Here is a 22,257-nt window from a genome sequence, read left to right on the forward strand (position 1 = left end):
CAGAATGCACTACAGTAGTGACCAGAATGACGTGGACACAATAAGTATTGTTCTGAGATGTATAGTATGTATGTGCACTACTATCCTCTACTGAATGTTTTCTACATTTTCAAATATATTGATTTCAATTGCAACACAGAATACGAAGTGTATAGTGTCACTTTATTTTATTAAAATATTTGCATTGTAAAAAACAAAAAACGTATTTTTCAGTTCATCTCATACTATAGTACAACCCCTTTATCATGAAAGTTGAACTTACAAATATAGAATTGAATAGAAAAAACATGCATTCAAAAATAAAATAAGTAAAACTTTAGAGTTTATAAGTCTATTCAGTCCTATTTCTTGTTCAGTCAATCACTCAGACAAACAAATTTGGTTATAATTTGCAGGGGATAGTGCTGCCTCCTTGTTGCCAGATGCTCTGAAGAGTCATATGTCCCTTCATGCTTCAACCACTATTCCAGAAGACCTGAATCTATGCTGATGATGGGTTCTGCTTGATAACGATCCAGACCAGCATAGACTGATGCATGTTCATTTTCATCATCTGAGTCAGATTCCACCAGCAGAAGATTGATTTTCTTTTTTGATGGATTGGTTTCTGTAGTTTCCCCATCAGAGGCTATGTCTAGACTACATGGAAGATTTGAAAGAGGATATGCAAATTCCCATGGAATTTGCATATCTTTTTCCGATCTCACTTTCGAAAACAGAGCTTTCAAAAGTGAAAATAGTCTAGATGCAGTTTTTTGGCAAAAAAAACTCCTTTTTTGAGGAAAAGTGGCCTTTCGAAAAAGGGGGGGGTTTCGAAAAAAACGTGTCTAGACTACTTTCCCAAACGCTCGGCTTTCAAAGGTGAGATCGGAAGAAGACATTCAAATTCCCGCTGAAATTGCATATCTTCTTTCGAATCTTCCGCTTAGTCTAGACGAGCCCAGAGCATGTCTCTTTTAACATTTCTGAAAGTGTGCTCCACGCCTCATCCCTTTTAGATTTTTGATGGCACTTTAAGAATTTGATCCTTAGGTCGAGCACTGAAGTTATCTTTAGAAATCCCTCATTGGCACCTCCTTCTCATTTTGTCAAATCTTCTATGAAAGCATTCTTAAAACAAACATGTGCTGAGTTATCATTCAAGACTGCTGTAACATTAAATATATGGTGGAATGTGGGTAAAACAGAGCAGGAGACATACAATTCTCCATCCAGGAGTTCAGTTACAAATTTAATGAATGCATTATTTTTTAAAGAGAATCGTCAGCATGGAAACATGTCCTTTGGAATGGTGACCAAAGCATGAAGAGGCATACAAATAGTTAGCACATCTGGCACATAAATACCTTACAGTGCCAGCTGCAAGTGCCATATGAATGCCAGTTCTCACTTTCTGGTGACATTGTAAATAGGAAGCAGGAAGCATTATCTCCCATAAATGTCAACAAATTCATTTGTCTTAGCAATTGGCAGAACAAGATCTAGGACTAAGTAGAGTTGTAGAATCTAAGGCAGGGCTACTCAACATGCAGCCCCCATTTGTTTGCACCCCGTGGTGCAGTTTGGGTTCACATGGGTCTCAACACACGGCCCATGGGTGGGATCCTTTGAACATGGCCTCCACTGGAAACACGTTCCATAACAGAGAGTTAATAGAATGGTCTTCTGTTGATATGCATTTTAATAGTTAAATTCCTGGACTGTCATTGTTCATTAAAAGTGCTGTTATATGGGTGGAAATCAGGTAAATATTGCATTTTATTAATATCAGCAGGACAGACTTAAATGGGGCCTGCGTGTTGTGTAGTCTTGCCTTAATTTTTGTATTAATGCATGAAAGAAGCTATTTGCATATTTTTGCATATATATTTGCATGTATATGCAACCACACAAGTTGTGGCCCTCGGCATGTGCTGTGAGTATCACTGCAACCCTTGGGGCTTCCAAAGTTGAGTAGCCTTGTTCTGAAATTTTACACTGTTTTATTTTTGAGTACAGTTATGTAACAGAAAAAAATCTACATATGTACAGTTTCACAGTAAAGGGATGGTATGAGGTGAATTGAAAAATACTATTTATTTCATGTATAATTTTTACAGTGCATATACTTGTAATAAAAATCTTATAAAGTGAACACTGTACGCTTTGTATTCTATATTGTAATTGAAATCAATAGTGAAAATATAGAAAAACATCCTCAGATATTTAATAAATTTCAGTTGGTATTCTATTGTTTAACTGTGCAACTAATTACAATTAATTTTTTAATCACAATTTTTGTGTTAATCTCATGAGTTAAAGCAATTAATTGACAGCACTATTATTAATTGTATCTGCTGTACACTAATTATTCATGATGCATTACCAACAAAAACAAGACTTGAATTGGCCTTGTTTTCTTCCACAGCCTGAATTGTTTCCAATATAAGTAACATGGACACAACTTTCTTGTGCGCAGCCAAGCCCAGATAGGATGCCAGCGGCGGGGAGAGGATTGATAAATGAAAGCTGAAGTAATTCAAGTGTGAAGTATTATTTATTATGAATACACCGTCATGTTGGTTTGTGGCCACAGTCCTTTTGCTGGGATAGCACAAAAACTGCCAAAACAAATACCACTCTAGACTGGTTTTAAGTGTCCCGCTCCTGTTTTCTTATGATGATGTACCAATTCAGCCCTGGCATTATTTAGATACCAACATGATTAGGTTCCTCTGCTATTCTAAGACAGACAGAATATATACAGCCTAGTGCCTGCTCTCCAATTAAAACTTTTTCTTCCTTTCTTTTATTCTTGATTTTGCCGGCTGCAAGTACAGCCGGTCCCCGACTTACAAACGAATTATGTACCAAACACTAGGTCGTAATTCGATCTGTTTGTAAGTCTGATTACATTCACTTACATACGACCACGCTGTTCGTAAGTGCGGATTTCATTCATAACTCGGGTTCCGGCTGTATAGGAGGTTGGTCGTAAATACGAGCCGTTGTAAGTCAATGCGTTCGTAACTCAGGGACTGGCTGTAGTTGGGTTAGATCAGTAGCAGCCAAGTTGCAGAGAATTTTACTATGCAGACTACAGACACCCTCATTATTAATATGGCCATGTAGCCTACTACAGGTCCCAGCAAATGATGTGCCATCTCAATAGGTCACTCAGATCAGAAGTATTGCAGTATCAGGGCTGTAGTTTCCATTCCTGTATTAAAGATGACAGTGGCTACAGTATCCCCCATGTTATGGAAATTAGATTCAACCTTTGGGCTCTTGGCAAGCCATCAAAATAGCCTGTAGTTGGATACTTTCTGAGTACCAGGGGTCAAATTTATTTGAAATCTTCAGAGCCAGATTCTGCCACCCATTACTCATGGTAATTAATACTTTGCTTCAGACCCTGGGCTAGGCCCTTGGTGCTAGAGGACATGAGGTTAGTCATGGCTGATTCCAAGCATTCAAAAATCATGAGACTGGCTTCAAATCATGAGGATTTTTTTTTGAATAATACCTGTGGGATTCTTTTTACTTGACATAAAGGCTCATGTTTTCAAGCTTTTCTCCAACATCGTGAGGGTTAGAAATTAACTTTAAAAAAAAAAGGAGAACTGAGATTACCATGATTCCAGGAGCTCAGGCTTTAAAAACAACCATCAAATATCAGAAGGCAGCAGTGGGACTGTACAGAATGCATGTGGTTGTGGGTTTTTTCACGTGTGTGCCTATGTTTTTTGTTTTAGCCTGCTAAACAAAATATTTTGGGTGAATTTGTGTTCATTGCCTGTGGTTTTTATAGATAAAACTGACATTTATTCAACAAAAAAGCATGTGAACCTCAGGCACAAAATGAAAACAGTTCTACTTAGCTTGGCAGATGATCAGCAAGCTATCTGCAATAAACCGTTTATCAACCAATGCAGCTTTGTAAATTCAATGCAAGCTTGACACCAAGTTTATCTTGCACAAACAGATTTGTTCTCCTTCATGCATGTGTGATGTAAATGGTTTTAATGCAACTGTTTGAAGAGGAAAGGATAGATTGTCAGATGGTGTAAACTAACAGAGCTGCAATAAAATCAAGGGAGCTGCATCAATTTACACCAGTCAAGAATCTAGCCCAGCATTTTCCTTCATGCATAGATAGTTCCAGAGACAGGTGTCATATGTGTTCCTCCAGGGGAAGTTCACACTCAGAAAGACTTAATAAGGATTTGTTACAGAACAGTATTCACAACTGGTTATGTTTCTGAAGCAACTAAGGAGGCCTGATCCCCAAACTAAGAGCATGGATCCAAACATCCTTGAACATTAGGGATGTTCCAACTTAGAGCCTGGATTCTAACCTGCACCACAATCCACGCAGTGTAATCCTGGGGGTTGGGAGACCATCAGGGAGATGCTTATGGTTCCCTGATTCTCTGGTACAAATCATACTTGCCCCAGGCTGGGTTACAGCAGCCTATGACCTACTCTAAGTTTCGTCAGCTGTCAGAGGTATAGCTGGGGTCCTAGTCTAATTACACCCAGGCCCCTCCACAATACACCTATAAATAGAAGCTGGCTCAGAGCTCCCCCACCCCCCATGCAATGAAAGTTCTCAGCTGTCCAGATCCAGCCAGAGCAGCACAAAAGGGTCAGAGCAGAGGAGAGAAGCCTGACTGAGCTCTGAACTCCACAGATGGACCGTCTCTCTGTAATGAACCAAACCAAATCTTTTCCATCTACCCTGGATCTTTAGGCAAGGCAGGAGACTGGACTCGATGACCTCTCGAGGTCCCTTCCAGTCCTAGTATTCTATGATTCTATGATCTTTGTACGTGTATGCCAGTGTTTTTCAACCAGTGGTACAAGTATTCTGAGGGGTACTCGAGAGAAGTCTGGGGGGTATGTCAACACAACTGAAATTTGGAGAAAACTGAATTTTTATTTTAAGTTTTACAGTGTTTTATTATTTTTGTATTTTTTACACCCAAAAATTTCATCGCCTGCCTGGTTTCGATTAAGTTGTTTAAACAAATGTGTTGCAATGGTAGAAAAAAAAATTGTGTGTCTGAAAACTAGGTACTGGGGGTACTTGAAATTTTTTATTTTTATTTTTTGAAAAAGCAGTACTTTATAAAAAAAAAAAAAGGTTGAGAAACACTGGTATATGCAACCACACTTAAGTTGCAGCCCTCAGCATGTGCTGTGAGTATCATTGTGGCACCTGGGGTTTCCAATGTTGACTAGCTCTGAACTAGAGGATCACAATGGTTGTTCCCACCTGGCTTTAAATTTCTATTTATTTTGTATGTTCAAAAGGACATGCAAACAAGGGCAACGCCACCTTCCCAGAACTCTTGTAAGATGGATAAATCAAGATTATTATTCCCCTCTCACAGAAGGGGGAAACTGAGGCATGGAGAGGTTAGGCGGCCTGCCCAAGACCACAGAGGGAAAGTGTCACAATCAGGATTTGGATTTCGGAGTTTCCAACCTGGGCTGCAGCCACAAGACCACACTGTTTCTCATGGGATTTATTTAGGTGGGATGAGCACCCAGTGCTTAGGATCTCTGCAGAAACCTTACAGGGTCTGGAAGCAGGTGAGCTCTTGCTGAGCTGGGGCACTTCTGAACCACACCCGCAGGAAGGCTATTGTTTTAGAGCCACAATTTAGCTAGAAAGTGTGAAATGTTAGTGATCCTGTTAGGCAGTCCCCAAGCCCAAGCGGCACACCTGTCTCTTCCGAGCCTGTTTCACAGAACGGTGTCAGAGCTAACATGACAGCCCAGTTTGGTTTAGGGTTTTAAAAATTCCAGCTCAACTCACAGATTAAACCCCGCTCTCTGCCTCCAGCAGCCAGGCCAACGTGCATTCTGTGAACACATGTGTTTCTTGGCAAAAGGCAGATGATCTGAAAACCAGCCCTTCTATTGTGTCTCACTCAGCCAGCACTTTTCTACACCAAAAACAGGTGTTTGCTTTGGGGAGGAACATATCAGAAGCAGCGAAATGTTCACTGTGCGAGCCATTCGGGGGGGTCCTGAGTCACATTTATTTTCCAGTTTGCCTAAGGCATCACAAACCCCCAGAGGCTGTGCACGGGGGTAACCTTGACAGGGATAGTTCTGAATAGCAGAGCCTGATGGCCACAGGCAAGCCGTGCTTTTGAGAACCAATAATGTTTTATTTGCTACAGAATTTGATCCGTTTCAGGGAACAGAAGATTTTGAAAACAAGTGAAGCTTGGATTCTCCACAGATCTTCCTGGCATGAGTCCTGATATTAAAAAACAGCAGCTTTACGTTGGCTTTGTTTACCCCTCAAATACTGGCATTTAAACATGCTTGAGAAAGGCAGCTCTCTGACACATAGTCTGCTACTGTAAAACCTCGACAGACAGACCGCCTCTCAGGGATGTCTAAGAAAAGCATCCTCTCTGAAGCATTGTGTCCAAAGGGTAGGCAGTGCTTTTGCATTGCTGAAATGCATTCCATTGTGATTATTGCTGCTAATGTCTTTCCACAGATCAGAAGGCACTGAGAATATGGGTGAGAGTGCAGCTCGTGTTGTCACACTCTAGATAGCTGTAGCTCAGCTAGTTTGGGCAGCAGAGCAGTGAAGCCCTGGCAGCATGGACTTCAATGCAAGCTAGTGCCCAGATATCTACCTAGGGTTCTGGGCAGGCTTATCCATGAGTGGCCAACAGCCTGTGATTGCAGTGTAGATGTAGCCAGAGAGACACAAAACGTTCAGGTCATGGGACACTCAGCTGAGTATAGGATTAAGGATGTGCTACGTTTTAGTCCTGACTTGGAAACTTTTTGTGGTCTTAGGCAAGACACTTTGGGTTTCTTTTGTGTTTTGTACTCGGCAAGGCCATATCCACTCTGAGATCATCCCTGTTACGTCTCCCAATTCAGTCATCTGGTGTGTGTTCCCCAGTGTGGTTTTAAGTGACACGTGTGATGGGGAATACTGGCCAGTGGAATCTCTGTGTCTTACGATTGTTTCTCTTTGGTCCTCAGGCATGGAAGAAACGCTGGTTCATCCTGCGTAGCGGTCGGATGAGTGGCGACCCAGACGTGCTGGAGTACTACAAGAATGACCACTCCAAGAAGCCTCTGCGCGTGATCAACCTCAACTTCTGTGAGCAGGTGGATGCAGGCCTGACCTTCAACAAAAAGGAGCTGCAGGACAGCTACGTCTTCGACATAAAGACCAGTGACAGGACCTTCTATCTGGTGGCCGAGACAGAGGAGGACATGAACAAGTGGGTTCGCAGTATCTGCCAGATCTGTGGCTTCAACCAGTCTGAGGAGAACGCAGGTACAGTGAGAGTTATGTCCGGAATATGAAATATTGTCTCACTTGTCAGAGTGAGACACAAACTCTTTCCTTTGGGATTCCTTAGAACAGGGCTACTCAACTTTGGAAGCCCCGGGGCCGATACTCACAGCACATGCCGAGGGCCACAACTTAAGTGTGGTTGCATATGCATGCAAATATATATTCAAATATATGCAAATAGCTTCGTTCACATTGTCGGGCAGGAATACAAAGATTAAGGCAAGACTACACAACATACAGTTAAGTTAGTTCTGCTGATATTAATAAAATGCAATATTTACCCGATTTCCACCCACATGATAGCACTTTTAATGAGTAATGACAGTCCAGAAATGTTACTACTAAAATGCATATCAACAGAAGACCATTATATTGACTACTTTTTTGTTTTGGCTCTCACCTATGGGCCGCATGTTGAGCCCCGCGTAAAGCCCAACCACAACGCAGGCCGCAAACAAATGGGCCGCGGGTTGCATGTGGCCCACGACACACGTGTTGAGTAGCTCTGCCTTAGAAGTATGAGTTAGGAAGCTTGGGTCCTAATCCTGTTTCCACTGATGTTATCAAGAGCAGGAATGAGCCTTTTAATTTCTAATTGGGATGCTTTCTCTCCTGTTCCCCACCCCTGGAGTTCCATATTCTTCTCAGCCCTCTAGCACTACACTGATTTCCACAGCTTGGTGGCAAGCTCCCTAATCAATTCTCGCTGTAGCTTTCTGTCTCTGGGTATGTCTACACTACCCTCCTAATTCGAAATAGGAGGGTAATGTAGTCATACCGCAATTGCAAATGAAGCCCGGGATTTGAATTTCCCGGGCTTCATTTGCATAAAGCCGGCCGGCGCCATTTTTAAATGCCGGCAGTTCGAACCCCGTGCCGCGCGGCTACACGCGGCACGGAGTAGCTAGTTCGGATTAGGCTTCCTAATCCGAACTAGCTGTACTCCTCATTCCACGAGGAGTACAGCTAGTTCGGATTAGAAGCCTAATCCGAACTAGCTACTCCGTGCCGCGTGTAGCCGCGCGGCACGGGGTTCGAACTGCCGGCATTTAAAAATGGCGCCGGCCGGCTTTATGCAAATGAAGCCCGGGAAATTCAAATCCCGGGCTTCATTTGCAATTGCGGTATGACTACATTACCCTCCTATTTCGAATTAGGAGGGTAGTGTAGACATACCCTCACAGAGCCTGCAGTTTCTAGAAGCCTGCATATCAACAGAAGACCATTATATTGACTGCTTTTTTATTTTGGCTCCCACCTATGGGCCGTATGTTGAGCCCTACGTAAACCCCGCGGAAATGGGGTCTCTAGTCCCTGTTTGCCAGAAAGTAGGAATGGGTGACAGGAAATGGATCATTTGATGATTCTCTGTTCTGTTCATTCCCTCTGGGGCACCTGGCATTGGCCACTGTCAGCAGACAGGATACTGGGCTAGATGGAACTTTGGTCTGACCCAGTATGGCTGTTCTTACATAAGGTGCTCAGGCTGAGTAGGGCATCAGGAATCATAGGGATAGCCCTGATGTCATGCAACAGAAAACATCATTTGTAAGACTTTTGCTTTCATGTCTTTCTACCTCTCTGTCCAATATTTGAGCCTTCCCAGGTATATTTTCTACAGTGTCAGCAGGCTCTTTGAGGTGTTTGGGACTTGGCAGTAGGAACTCTCGCCTTCAGAGGTTTCATTTAGCTGATTGACGTAAGTGGGACCCAATGGAGGCAAGCCGGTTGGTGGAGGAAGATTCTAGAAGAAACATAGTGCCCTGTCCACATCAAAGAACCCACCTCTAAAATTGGCATCCATGTTGGCACGCTTAGCCAAGGAGGTATTGGGTCAAAGAGATTCAGTTACCTACATACCTCTAAATATGGTTCCTGCTGGACCTAGGTGAGGCACTGACTGCAGTTGATAAATAAAAGCTGTTGGTGTTCTGCATAATAGGAGAGTCACATTTGATTCACTAGCACTAAAGGTGTCCTCACATGCACACATACTATTGTATCTGGATTTTGCCAGTGTTTCCACCTGATTGGCTTCTCTGGTTTTCTCTAGTTGCCCAGAGAGTATCTATACAGACCTGCAGGGACAGCACAGCCCCTGTTGGTGTTCCCTGCATGCGCTGGCTGAGCAGGGATGTTTCATTTCAATGTCACATGTGCATCATTGGTCGCTGGGTAAAAAGACGCTGCAAAGCCATTCAAGTGGCCATACAAGACAGGCAGCTAAAAGGGCAGTGTAAGCCAGGCTGGAAGAAAGGTTGGGGCTGTCTGGAAAGTGGCACAGGCTGAGATCCTCTGGCAGCAGGGAGATTTTGTGATTGTCTCCCAATTCCATTATTCTTTCTGCCCTGGATGGAAGGATGTTTGGGGGAGGCCTAACTTAATAACAGTCATCTTCTCGCCCATGTCTTGGGGTGCAGTGACAATCAGGACTATTGGGGAGAAATGGAGCAGCAGGCCACCATGAGCCCAGTGTCAATGATTAAGGATGTTGTAATCTAACCATCAAAAGCTCCCTATCAGAATGTCATGGATCCATAAAATTGGTGCCACACCGATTTTCTAATCTTAACAGTCTCTTGGAGGAACTTCAGAAGTGTGGCAGCCCTTCAAGGGGTCCCACTTTTCCTTCAGGGTAGGTCCCACAGCTTCACCACCTCCACGGCTCAAGTGTCTGGGCCCTAGCGTGCCAGCATCACTCTGTGAGCTTTGCCCTACATGTCCACTCCTCAGGGATGAATGCATCTCGGCAAGTATTTGCACTGGCACCCCAAGCAGCATTTTCGAAACAGAGTAGGATTTATTCATCAGCTGGACACAGCTTTGGAAGCCCTTAGGTTAGCACAGAGACACTGAGGTTAAAGCATAGGCCATTCTGGTCCAGCTGAAGCAATTCACCAGCCACGCTGAGGTGATCTCCAGGTCAGGCTCTCGCTCTTGCTCTCACTCTCTGACCTCCTTAGTTAATGCTGGCCACCTGCCTCTTTCGGCAGCCAACTCTTTATTCCCTGCCAGTTACCTGCCAGTCCTTCCAGGCAGGGCCATTCTGAGTTCACAACCCCACCTGAGAGGTGGGGAAAAGCTCTTTCTTCTAAGTCATTGATTCCTACACAGGTCAATGTTTTGGCCACTGTGGTTATCCATTGTCTTCTCATATTTTCCATTGCTTTGGGTTGGCCATGGCCAGCCTTTGACTGACCCATTCAGTCGGCTCAGACAGCTGGTTGACACCAAACCCCTATGACCATGACTACACTAAAGGTACAGAGACTCAGCTGCATCAGTACACCTGTGCCACTCTTAATTCATTAGTGAGCTCTCCCATCAACTTTAGTTAGTCCAACCCCAATGAGCAATGACACCTATGCTGGCAAGAGAAACTCTTCCCACCAACATAGGCTGTCCACACCAGCATTTAGGTAGGAATAAATTTTGGTTGCTCATGGGTGGGGAGGGTAATTTATTCACAACCCTGAGCAATATAAATTATTCCAACATAATTGGTAGAGGAGCTGTAGCCTACGTCTCTTGGATGGCCCCGAGAGCATATATTTAATCCTGTCCTCCTCCTGCCCCTTCCCAGTATCAATGAAAATATAGGCAGACACTGAGATACATGTAGGGTTCATAAAAATATTACCAAAAAGTTCCCACTTTTTTCACACAAGAATCATAAAATCACCACCTTATCTTCTTTTAAATCCACTTTAAAACCTACCTCTATTGTGATGTCTATGTATCACTCACTCCTTTATGGCATTAAGTAAGGATTGTTTTTCTGTTAAACTCTGTTTAATTGTTACCTCATCTTTCCAGCCCTCTCACCCCACACTCCCCATTTGTCCTTTTTTCATCTGACCCATCCTACCCGATGCATAGATTATAAGATCTCCAGGATAAGGACTATCTCCTTTGCCACGTGTCAAAAACAGTAAGGCCCTGCCAGCTGCTTGGGCTTCACAGACGCTATCAAAATAATGCAGCCAATAATAGTATCCAACTTTTAATTCATTTTGGTCAATAATGGAGCAGCTGCAATCTGCACAGGATAGCAAACAAAGCATCACAGGAGCACAAACCCAGCCTTCAACGGCTGACGCATGAAACGGGACATCTCCTTGGCAATGATTGTGTATGAGGGGTATAAAGAACTCTAGATAATCTTGCAAACATAAACGTACAAAGAAAGGTCAGGCTAAATAAATTTCAGCTGGATCGGATGATAATTTCCTGGCCATCAGGATTCAGCTTATTAGCAGACACCTTTTTCAAGAGCAAGAGGGGATCCAGTCATAGGAGCTGTTGTCTGGCTTACATTAAGCTGGAAAAAACATTACTGCATCCAGAGTTTTTTCCATTTAGCAAAACAAGTTAGAGACAGCAGAATCAATACAGGATTTAAGCGAAATATAAGTCTGGAAATTACTATCCGCAAGGTGAAAACAAGACTGTGCTTATGAATAAAATCACCCCCAAGGGAGCCCAAGGATTGCTAAACTGCCGAGGTCCAGCAGTAGGTCCCTGAAAGACCCTGAGGTGACATCAACTGAAGAGGAACAAAAATCTCTTCATGACACAAAATAGCTGGTGGTGAGTGCTGTAAGAAAGGAGCCTGTTCAATGCAGAGCTAGCCTGCCAAGCACAATTTCTGAGTCAGTCTAAAAACAGGGTATAATGGTCTGCAAAGTCAAATGCAGCAGACACATTGCTGTGCATTAGAAAAGAGATGCTCAAATTCAGATTGCACCGATGAATTATTCAAGCCCCCCAAGGCAGACTGCACCTTGTAATTACCACAACTACTAACTGAAAGCCAGTGCTCAGAGAGCCAGCTGAGGGGTCCAAGGTCTGGTTTTGAGCTCTCCCATTTCTGCCTAGGAACCCTTTACTCCAGAAGAATACAGACTTTGCATCACAATAGGTCACTGAATGCAATGTGACCTTGATGTGCAAATTTTAGGATGCTGATCCCAGTCTCAGGCCTGATTAATCCATCCTAGAGTACAATCAAGCCCATACCATTACCCTACTTAATGATGAGTCGACATACAGTGTGTATCCATATTGTTCTTTTCCCACGACGGCAGGGATTTGGGTGGAAAAAGATAATTCAGCTCTGTTATTGCTACGTTCACAGTATGCAGCACATTAGCTCCATTTGTTACAGTGATTGATGGCACAGAGAGGTCATGGGACTTACCCACGGCCACAGCAAAAGTCAGATTCCAACTGGAAATAACCCAAGTCTTCTGGTTCTCAACCTTCCAGTGGAACAAACAGCCTTCCCTGACTACACCTCCACCTCCTGCTCCATCGCTGCTAACGGACTCTGATGTATGTACCACTGGAAGGAAGCTGGAATCCTCCTTTGGTCTCAACCAGCAATCACGGATACAGAACAAGTCCCGATCATTAATCCGATCGACCAGCCGCAAGCTCTGGGAGATGGCGAGTAAATCACAATTCAACGGGTGGCAATGTTAGCTGGTGGCTACAGCCTAGCACACGTGGTGTCTTGAGTCTCTTCCACTTCTCATACTCACTCAGCAGCATAGGGCAGGTTATCTGACCTCTCTGGCATTCAGTTTTAGACACTTGTGCAATTATTATTGCCTGTGCTGCTGCCTAGGGCTCCTGCCAAGGACCTCACGACACTCTCTTTAACCTAGGTCAAAATTCTTTCAGCAGCTCTTCAGTGGATATAAATGGGTGGAGACAAAGGCCAAGTCACTAGCGCTTTGCGGATTTTGCCAGCTGATGAGCTGGTCCAATGGGGGCTTACCTTAGGGTGTGACTCAAGCTAATTTTATTCTTGTGGCAGGGGTGGCCATGCCCCGTTGTGGCATGAGGTGGTTCCACAGCTCCTGAGGGTCTTGCAATAATTGGCACCCACACCAGGATTCTTAAAGCACAGTTGTGGGGTCTTATTTTTTGAGTCACACACCTCAGACCCAAACCCTTCCTCTGTTCATCTTAGGAGTCCCACAGCTCTCCTGATTAGTGCCTGTGCAGTGCTTAAGGCAAGGGCTCCTCTTCTTGGTTCAGAAGTCCCACCATTCTCCTGCTTGGGACCCGTTCTGTGACGAGGGCCAGCTTCCCTCAGTCCACTCCTAGCCAGTTGCCAGCTCTAAACCACACACATTCATTCAGAGTGACCCCAGCCCTCCTTCTGGGGCCAGACAGGCAGGCATCCTTCTTTTTGAGCAGTTTGCCCTCTCTCCTTCTTTGTCTCTCTGGAGGCTTCCCTTTCTTATCAGGCCACCATTGGTTTAGCCACATGACCTACCTGTCATATAACTGTGACAGCTTTCCCCAGGCAAACTGAGTGAGGTACAGATGGGGCCTGTCACCCTGTGACAGTTCCCTTTCTCATTGCATGGGGTATGTGTGTGCACAGTGCAAACTTGAGGAGTTTTGAAGTGTGGACTAATAACATTTCTTGTATATTTTGCAAGAAGAGGTTCTTCGTTTTCTCTCCATACCTTTGCTGGTCTAGCTTAGTAGAGTATATTGTCCTTGTTTATGTGAAAGCCATTCATTGCTATATTTCAGCAGGACTCTCAGGGTACGTCTACACAGCAGGGCTAAAGTCGGAATAAGCTACACAACTTCAGCTAGATCAATTGCATAGCTTAAATCGAAACAGCTTATTTTGGCTTTTGGCATTGTCCACACAGCAGGAAGTCGAAAGAACACTCTTTCTTTGACTGTCCTTACTCCTGTAAAATGAGGGCTACAGGACTCAGAGTAAGAAGTCCTCCAGCTCAACATTATTTCAAAATAAAGGCTTGTAGTGTAGGCGTATGCTATATTATTTCGGAATAACATTAATTATTTCAGAATAACATCAGTTATTCCGAAACAACACTGCTGTGTAGATGTGCCCTCAAGGACACTGCTGAAGCTATACAAACTCACTGTTATTTTATTCTGTTTCTAACATCTGTATTTCCCTTGCCCCAGTGGGCAGGCAGCCCAATTTCAGCTGTGAACTGTACTTTCTCATATGTTCTGTTTGGTGGGGGAGGAAAACTCCTGCTAAAGATATTTCTTGTGTCATTAACCTTTAAGATCATATGAGAGCTCCAGTCAAAACCCTGCCAAGTTCTATTTTGCACATATGGGGGGATTCAAGTGCCTCCTTTTTAAAATTTTATGTTACTAAAATATGTTTCTGGAGAACAAACTTTTTATAAGTGGCCATGAGTATGCATGATGCTGTACACTGAAAAGTAGACTGGACCAATGTAGAGTATTGCCCCAGGACTTGGGAGACATAGGTGTTATTCCCAGCTCTGACACCTTTTTGCTGTGGTGACATTGGACAAATAACTTTGCCTTCCGCTGCCTCTGTTTCCATTCCCACCTCTTGCCTATTTAGATTGAGGGAATGACTGTCTCCTGCAATGTATCTGTCCAGTGCCCGGCACAAGAGGGCCCAGATCTCACCTCGGGTCTTTCAGCTCTCCTGTAATGTAAACCATAACAATAATAATACATTAATGGAAGAAGATATGGTCCCTACTCCAAGTTTAAGGATTCGATTCCAGAAGGGAAAAAGTCAGGATTTTAGAGAGGGAGATTTTGACATTAGTTTGAATTTAGGAGCAGTGACCTTACAGTCAGTTTTAATAACGTACTAACACAGTGTACAGTTAAAGAGAGTTGGAGGGGTTTTACAGGGGATTTTATTTCTTGACCACACTGTCCCATCATCAGGATTGTGACATTCCACTGGTGCCAAGACTGTGGCAACACTAAGAACAAAAGGCCAGGCTCACAAGAACTAGTCTGAATGAACCTGGGTTTTCTGCCTCCTGTTGTATATTCCGAAGAGTGGCTGCCTGGTTTCTCCCCTTGCTCTGAATGCAGCCGCAAGCACTGCAGAGATGAGGTTGGGGAGAGACAAAGGGCTGCTGAGTGACTGATGGTCCGACACTAAAGCTTTAGTGTTAACACCATGGCATTTTGAATCAAAGCTCAGCTCAGTCATCAGAAGAACTCTCTGTGTTTTTATTGTCTCACTCACCAGAAACCAGCATTTCTTTGTCATGGACCAACTGAGTGTCTTTTGCTGGCCCTGTTGGGAGCAGGGGGACCATTAATGGGGAGAGTACTGGCCTGAGAAAGAAGGAGTTTCCAGCCCTCCTGAAGGAATACGCTGGCCCATTGAAAACAGTGAGCACTATTGCTCCAGTGGCCAGGGTTTGTAGGATCAAGCCATTTCTCTCCATGGCAGGCAGCCCTTACACAAATGTAGCGGCAGTTCTTTTGTCTAAAGGAATGCGTGGGCGTTCACAGACAGGCGGAGGTCCCCAGTTTGCAGCCCTTCAGAATCAATGGCAACACTCCCACTGACACCAAGGAGGGCTGGGCTGAGCCACTGAGGAAGGTCTGATGGATGAGCACAGCATTGGGTTCTGCTGTAAGCTGGTCCACCAGCTCAAAGGGCTGTAGTTCAATGTCTCCAATTTTCCTCACCATGTCTGGTGACTTTTCTAAAGCCCCCACAATCCTAACCCTGGGAGTCAGGTGACTGTGTGAGACTCTCATCTTTGATTTGAAAGGAAGCACATCTCTAGCCCTCATGGTTGTAGAGGAAAAGGTTGAAAAATGTGACCCCCCCCAATGACTAAAACTAGGTGGTCTATAACAACAATCCCTAACGTGCTGTAGGTTAAATCTCAGATACATGAATTCTGAGCTTCTCACTCCTGAGTTTGAGCAATCCAGAGTGGCAATACTGATGGCTGCATAATGATAATAGCTGGAGAGATGAAGTAAGAGGCCAATGGAAGGGAACATCCATTGGCCCAGGGAGCAGTCCGGGGAAACACCCGTAAGTTGTCCAACGCAGGGACTGCCTTTTTGTGCTAGGTTTGAACAATAGGGTTCTGGGTCCATTAATGCAAATCCCAGGCTCTTCCACAACATAAATAATAACAATGTCCCCAGAGATCGTCTTCCACTGCTGACTCGTCGATCTGGCTTGTCACTCCACCCACATCATTCCATGCTTTCATTCCCTGTGGTGGCTGCCCTCTTGCGTTCCATCAAATACAAACCTCCTGCCCTAACTTCCATGCTTCACAAAGCCATCTTCTTTCCAAGTCCGCCTCATATTTCACCTCTGCCATGACACATGCAGGAGACTGCTGTATGGTAAAAGTAGGGTGGGTGACAAACCAGAATTACTGCACCTGGTTGGCTAAGAATTACACTCATGGCTAGTCTGCACTAAAACACTCCATTGGTTTTGTTACTTCATCTTCTCTGACTTGCCCGCTTGTTTGTCTCATCCAGGGGGGCTGACCGTTTCGCCAGGCCCTTGGGCTTGGTGGGAGGGCTGGCTCCATGCTCCCAGAAGGGGAGGAACCTCTGGTGGAAGGGGTGGGGCAGGGGCAGCCAGCCCTCAGAGCTGCCCAGAGTGTGTGACGCAGCGCTCCAGCAGCGATTTAAAGGGCCTGGGACTCGGGTCTTGCCTCTATTGCAGCAGCAGGGGCAGTCGTTCTGGGAGCCCTGTGCCCTTTTGAATCACCAGGCCCCAGGGCTGTTGCCCCTTTGTTTCCTCACCCTGTTGGCAGGCCTGGTCTCATCTGCCTCCTTGCTCTTGTCTTTCAGACTGTGCTCTCCTGAAGGCAGGGACTGTCATTCAGCACAGTGGGTCTGTATTATGAATGTTAACTAGCAATAATAGAGGGGTTTGCTAATGAGACTTGAGATGAAATGAGGAATAAATGTGACCATAATATCCAGGAAGACTTGTCCAGATGTCAGGAGCTATAGAAGAGTGAAAAGGATCCATGGAGGGACTGCAAGCGGGCCGCTGTTAGCAGACCAGAAGGAGGCGTGTGAAGAGGGAGTAGATTAATGAAGTAGGTGGGAGAAGTTTGGGAGAAGGTTTTAGAATCTAGGAGAGATTTGAACAGTTCAATGGATGGAGGCAAAACCTCCTCTGATTTCCATATCTAACTTCCCATGAACATTTGGAGTCCGTTACCCCCAGAAATGCCAACCTTCTACCTTGCGCATATGACAGAGTGGAGCGGCACAGGAGTTCTGTGAATGTCAGCAGTGAAAAGGTGACCTGAACAAAAGTAGCTACTGGAGCCCTTTGCTCTGTTGCTGCTGTTGCCTCTTGTGCTGCCAAGCTAAATTCATATGCCGGGGAAACACTCACAGCTGCAGTGAAGTCCAAGTACTTCCTTGCTATTGTGCCTGGCACATGTTTGTTTCTTTTCATGATGCAGGGCACTAGGTGATATGGCAACCATGTGTGGTAAGAGATTACATACATAGCAGCATAAGCTTTCGTGGGCAAAGTGACAAAGTGGCTCTTTGCCCACGAAAGCTTATGCTCCAATACATCTGTTAGTCTACAAGGTGCCACAGGACTCCTCGTCGCTTTTGCAAATCCAGACTAACATGGCTACCCCTCTGATACTTGACATACATAGCAGGTTGAAGCCTGTTTTTCAAAGAGGAGCAGAACAAATCTACCCACAAACCCTAGTCACCCGAGTACCAGTATATTTACCCAGCTGGCATGCCTACGCTGGGAACCTGCAGACTTGTAATGGATACTTTAGTAAGTGTTGAGAGCCACCTTGCATTGTTTGCAGTTACAAAACTGTGCCCATGTTTGAATGTTCCATCCTTATTGTCAAGGGCCTTTTCACAGACGAAAGAGGAAAGACCAAAGATTTCCCATTTGGGAGCCTGAAGTCTGGCACTTATCCTCATATTCAGACAGCCAAATAAAACCATCCTGACTTTTTGGGGCATGGAGCATCACAATTTCCATTGACAGCATTTTCAGCGGGAGCTGGCTTTAGCTTCCATTGCAGGTACACAGCACCTTTGAAAATCAGCCCATTGTCATTTGGACACTGGTGACTAGCTGAATTCTTCCCCTTTCATATCATATACACCATGCACTGGTCAGTATAATTTAGCCTCTTTACTTATCTTCTGTGTAATTTTTCTCCCTTTGCGAGTCAACACTTCCTGCCTGTAACTGAAGTGGAGAGTGGACTTTTGAACACTCCAAAGATAAAATTTGTGAGGAGGGGGATTTGTGAATTTTGAATCCAGCTTTGGCTATAAAACATCCCAAAAATTTGAGGGTGTTCAGACAGGGATGCTTGAATCAAGCCCCTCTCTGCTCTCTACCATGTACTGAGTTTTCCTAGCCATGGGGACAGCTGTACTCTCCACATTGATTCTGATAGAGCAAATTTTTGGGAATGCATTTCTGGCCCAGGTCTGATCCAAAATCCATTGAAGTTCACAGAAAAACACCAACTGATTCTAGTTGACTTTAGGCAATCAGCTAAAACCCTGATCCAATGACGACGTAAGAAATGTAGCCAAACTAAGTCTTTAAGTCTCAGAGTTCAAAATCATCATTTCAAGTTATGCTGCCCCTTTAAATTTGTTGTAAACTTTGCTGACCCTGGGTTTCCTGAGTCACAAACAACTAGTTATTTTAAGATCTTAGCACAGTTCAGCTTTCATTTCAGTGTAAACAACACCAGAGATGGAGCAGTTTTGGCACAAAGGATCTGCTTAAGTATATTGAAGTGCCTTTGCTCTATTGGTTTTCCCTTCAGGGATTAGATAGTTCAGGTGATTAGTGAGTCACAACACTGGAAAGCAGAAAGCGCCACAAACAAGTGTGGTTTTCTTCCTGAAAGAAAGAAACAGTGACTATCAGTGTTATTGTTTGTTTATAATGCCGGAGTGTCTATGAGCTGTGCTGTACCAACACAGAACAAAGCGGCACTCCCTGTTTCCTTTCAGTGTACAAGAGAGAACAGGTGGATATGGACAGATGAGGGAGTAAAAAGGAAATAATGAGATCTTATTAGTTAGCATGAAAGTCTCAGCACATCAGTATCTTAGCTCTTGTCAAGGTATTGGCGTACTAGTTCCTCAGAGCCTTTCTAACCTTACTGCACCTCTTTGATGAAAATTTCTTTTGCACTCTGAAGAGGGTTTCACTTAAAGGGATTTGGGCAGGCTGTTCTGAGAAGCATCCTGTTTATAATCTGGGCATTCCACAGTCCAGCACTCTGATAAGTCTTTATATTAGCACCTCCTCACAATAATGCGTGACACTGACTGGAAGCAAAGAGTATTCCAGTAAACTTGACCGTTTATATTTTTGCATGAAAATAAAAATAGGCATGCTCAAACCTGGATTTCAATTTCCACAGAGTCTAAGTGGGTGTTTGTAGCTGGGGTTGTGGTTTGGGTTCATCTCTAGTTAAACAACTCGAAGAGTCACCAGTCTCAAGCCAAGTTTACACTGGCACTTTACGGTGCTGTAACTTTTCACACCTCTGAGCCAGAAAAACACTCCCTCCCCAAGCACAACAAGTTATAGCACTGTAAAGCACCAATGTGAACCAGACTATAGTGCTGTTCTTACGTTATAAGTGTTACATATGCTTAAAGTCCCAGTTCCTGGAATAATGTTGTTAAATAAGGAGAGATTCATAGATTTTAAGGCTAAAAGGGACCTTTATGATCAGCTAATTAGACACCCTGCAAACATTTCATTCTAAAAAAAAGTAAGATTCTAACTCTCCTGGTAATAGAGAAGACTTGAAATTGGGAACCCTAAAGGCTCAGAAACAAAAAGGCAATTAAAAAGCCCCCCAGGTGTGTGTTTTAAACACATGATTTTTAAGCCCAATTATGAGTGTGAGAAGCCTTGAATGGTTGAATTTAATTGTAATTTGAATGGAATTTGAAAAAAAATCAGAGAAGGGGCTGGATAAAGTAAGTGTTGTAGGGTAGAAAGCTTTACATTAAAGGGCCAACTCTTTGCTGGTATGAATTCTGAATTCATACAAAGCTCTGGACCACATGCTTGAGGTTTAGTCAATGATAGAGGAGAGGGGAATGAAAAGGCCTTATTGTCATTACTCAGAAGGGCTGATCTACTTTCTCACATGTAGTCTATATACCTACACAGCAAAACACATCTTTAACAGTGAGCTCTTTAGTGTAAAAGACAAAGTTATCGAAAGATACAAGAGCTGGAAATTGAAATTAAACAAATTCAGACAGGCAATAAGGTGTGTATTTTTAACAGTGGGGGTAGCTAATCATTGGAACAGTTTATGAAGGGTCATGGTGGAGTCTCCATCACTGGCAATTTTTAAATCAGATCTGCTCTAGTTGAACCAGGAATTATTTTGGGGAAGTTCCAGGGCATGTATTATATAGGAGGTCAATCTAGATGTCGCAACAGTCCTTCTCAGCATTATAATCTATGAATCTTCAGTGATTCAGAAATCTGGATGTGAGGGAGATGGGAGAAAGAAACAAGGAGATGGAATAAGTCAGGTGAAAAAAGAATTTAACTCTTAATATGGGTTGAACCTCTCTAGTCCGGAAACCTCAGGACCTTGCTGGGGCTCTTGTACATTTCAAAGGAGGAATGCGGAACTCTGTGTACAGCCCGGGGCCAGCAGGAAGTCCCGCTGACTCCAGGCTGCATGCGGCGTGTCTGCTTTGAAATGCACAAGAGTACCCAGCGAGAGCTCTTGTGCAATTCAAAGCAATGTATTTCAAAGCCATGGAGCCCGGAGTCAGTGGGGGACTCGCAACAGTTAGGAGCCCAGGGTCAGATGGGGAGTCCCCAGCTGACCCCGGTTCTGCATGGCTCTTCCCTGGAACCCGAGGTCAGTCCCCAGCTGATACTGGGTTTTGGAGAAATGCTGTGTAGATCCCAGGGTCAGCTGGGAATCCCCACCTGACCCCAGGCTCCACGGTAGCTGCCCCTTTGAAATGCACGGAGATAGCATTTTCAAGGGGCAGCTGCCGTGGACCCCAGGGTGAGCTGGGGACTTCCAGCTGACTATGGGCTTCCCAGAGCATTCCCCAGAATCCAGCTGACCCCAGGCTCCATGGCTGCCCCTTTGAATTGTGCAGAGGTGGCATTTTAAAGGGGCAGCTGCCGCACAGCTAATTCGCGTATGCAGCCGCCTTGGGGGTTTCAAAGTGGCAGTGCTGCTGTGCGTTGCTGCCACTTTGAAGTGCCCCTTCCCCCCCTTTGCTGCCTCTGTCTCATAGAGGCAGCAAGTGGGGGAGGATATTGACTAGTCGACGAATCAAAAGACTATTCGATAAGCAAATGCTTATTGGATAGTTGACTAGTCCTTAACATCCCTAGTGTGTACTGGGAATACCACGATGAAGGCAGCCTGGAAATCCTCCAGTCACAAGGAGGCAGGACAAAAGAGGCAACAGCAGGAGAACTTGAATCCTGAGAGTGGGGCCCTTTGCTGAACCACTAAAGGATATACAGGTGTGGTTGCCCTGCAGAAACCCACATTAAAGGTGCAGGAGCCAGGCTACAGGCAGACTCCGCAGCATGGGTACATATGACTCTCACCCAGTTTTGTGGACAAGGAAGTTTCTTATCAGATGCAAATAATAAGAGAGGCTACCCATGGGAAGGCAAACTTATGCACCACATTAAAAAAAAATCATCAATCCTCAAATCCTTGACGCTCACATGGCTACATGGAGGCTGGGAATTAGTTACCTCGTGGACTGTTTGGCCCCCAGATGATCCAGAATTGGTAGGAAAGGCAGAAAAGTTGCTGAGACATCTTACTTACCCTACCCTCCTCTGAGTATAAAGCTGGTGCTAGTGAGAATAGGATCCAGAGGGTGAAATCCTGGCCTTATTGGCCAAATTCCCATAGAGTTCAGTGAGGCCAGGGTTTCAGCTGCTATGCTGAAGGTCAGCACAGATTTTCTGGAAATGTTATTGTTTTAACTGGCAAAAAAATGAAGTCTGAGAACTTTGTTCTTTTAACAAAATCAGTTACCAATATTGCTTTGTAATGGCAGTTCCACTAGCTGAGGTTGGGAGGGAAGCAGCATTGGTCTGTATTTCAGATCTGCCCATATTT

At 44.4% G+C, this 22,257-nt stretch overlaps 1 protein-coding gene across 6 annotated transcripts in view; it reads left to right on the forward strand.

The window, feature by feature from the left end:
- GAB2 (GRB2 associated binding protein 2) overlaps nucleotides 1-22,257 on the forward strand; it is a 174,526-nt gene that overhangs the window by 91,465 nt on the left and 60,804 nt on the right. For 5 of the 6 annotated variants that reach the window (XM_075919477.1, XM_075919478.1, XM_075919479.1 and 2 more), the window contains one exon: nucleotides 7,003-7,303. In XM_075919477.1, coding sequence (XP_075775592.1) covers nucleotides 7,003-7,303 — 301 coding nt within the window. Of the gene's footprint in view, nucleotides 1-2,291; nucleotides 2,514-7,002; nucleotides 7,304-22,257 lie in introns of those variants that run through there. The other variant, XM_025189115.2, reaches the window with a different exon arrangement.

The sequence above is a fragment of the Pelodiscus sinensis genome, chromosome 1 (assembly GCF_049634645.1).
Source record: "Pelodiscus sinensis isolate JC-2024 chromosome 1, ASM4963464v1, whole genome shotgun sequence".
Lineage (NCBI taxonomy): Eukaryota > Metazoa > Chordata > Testudines > Trionychidae > Pelodiscus > Pelodiscus sinensis.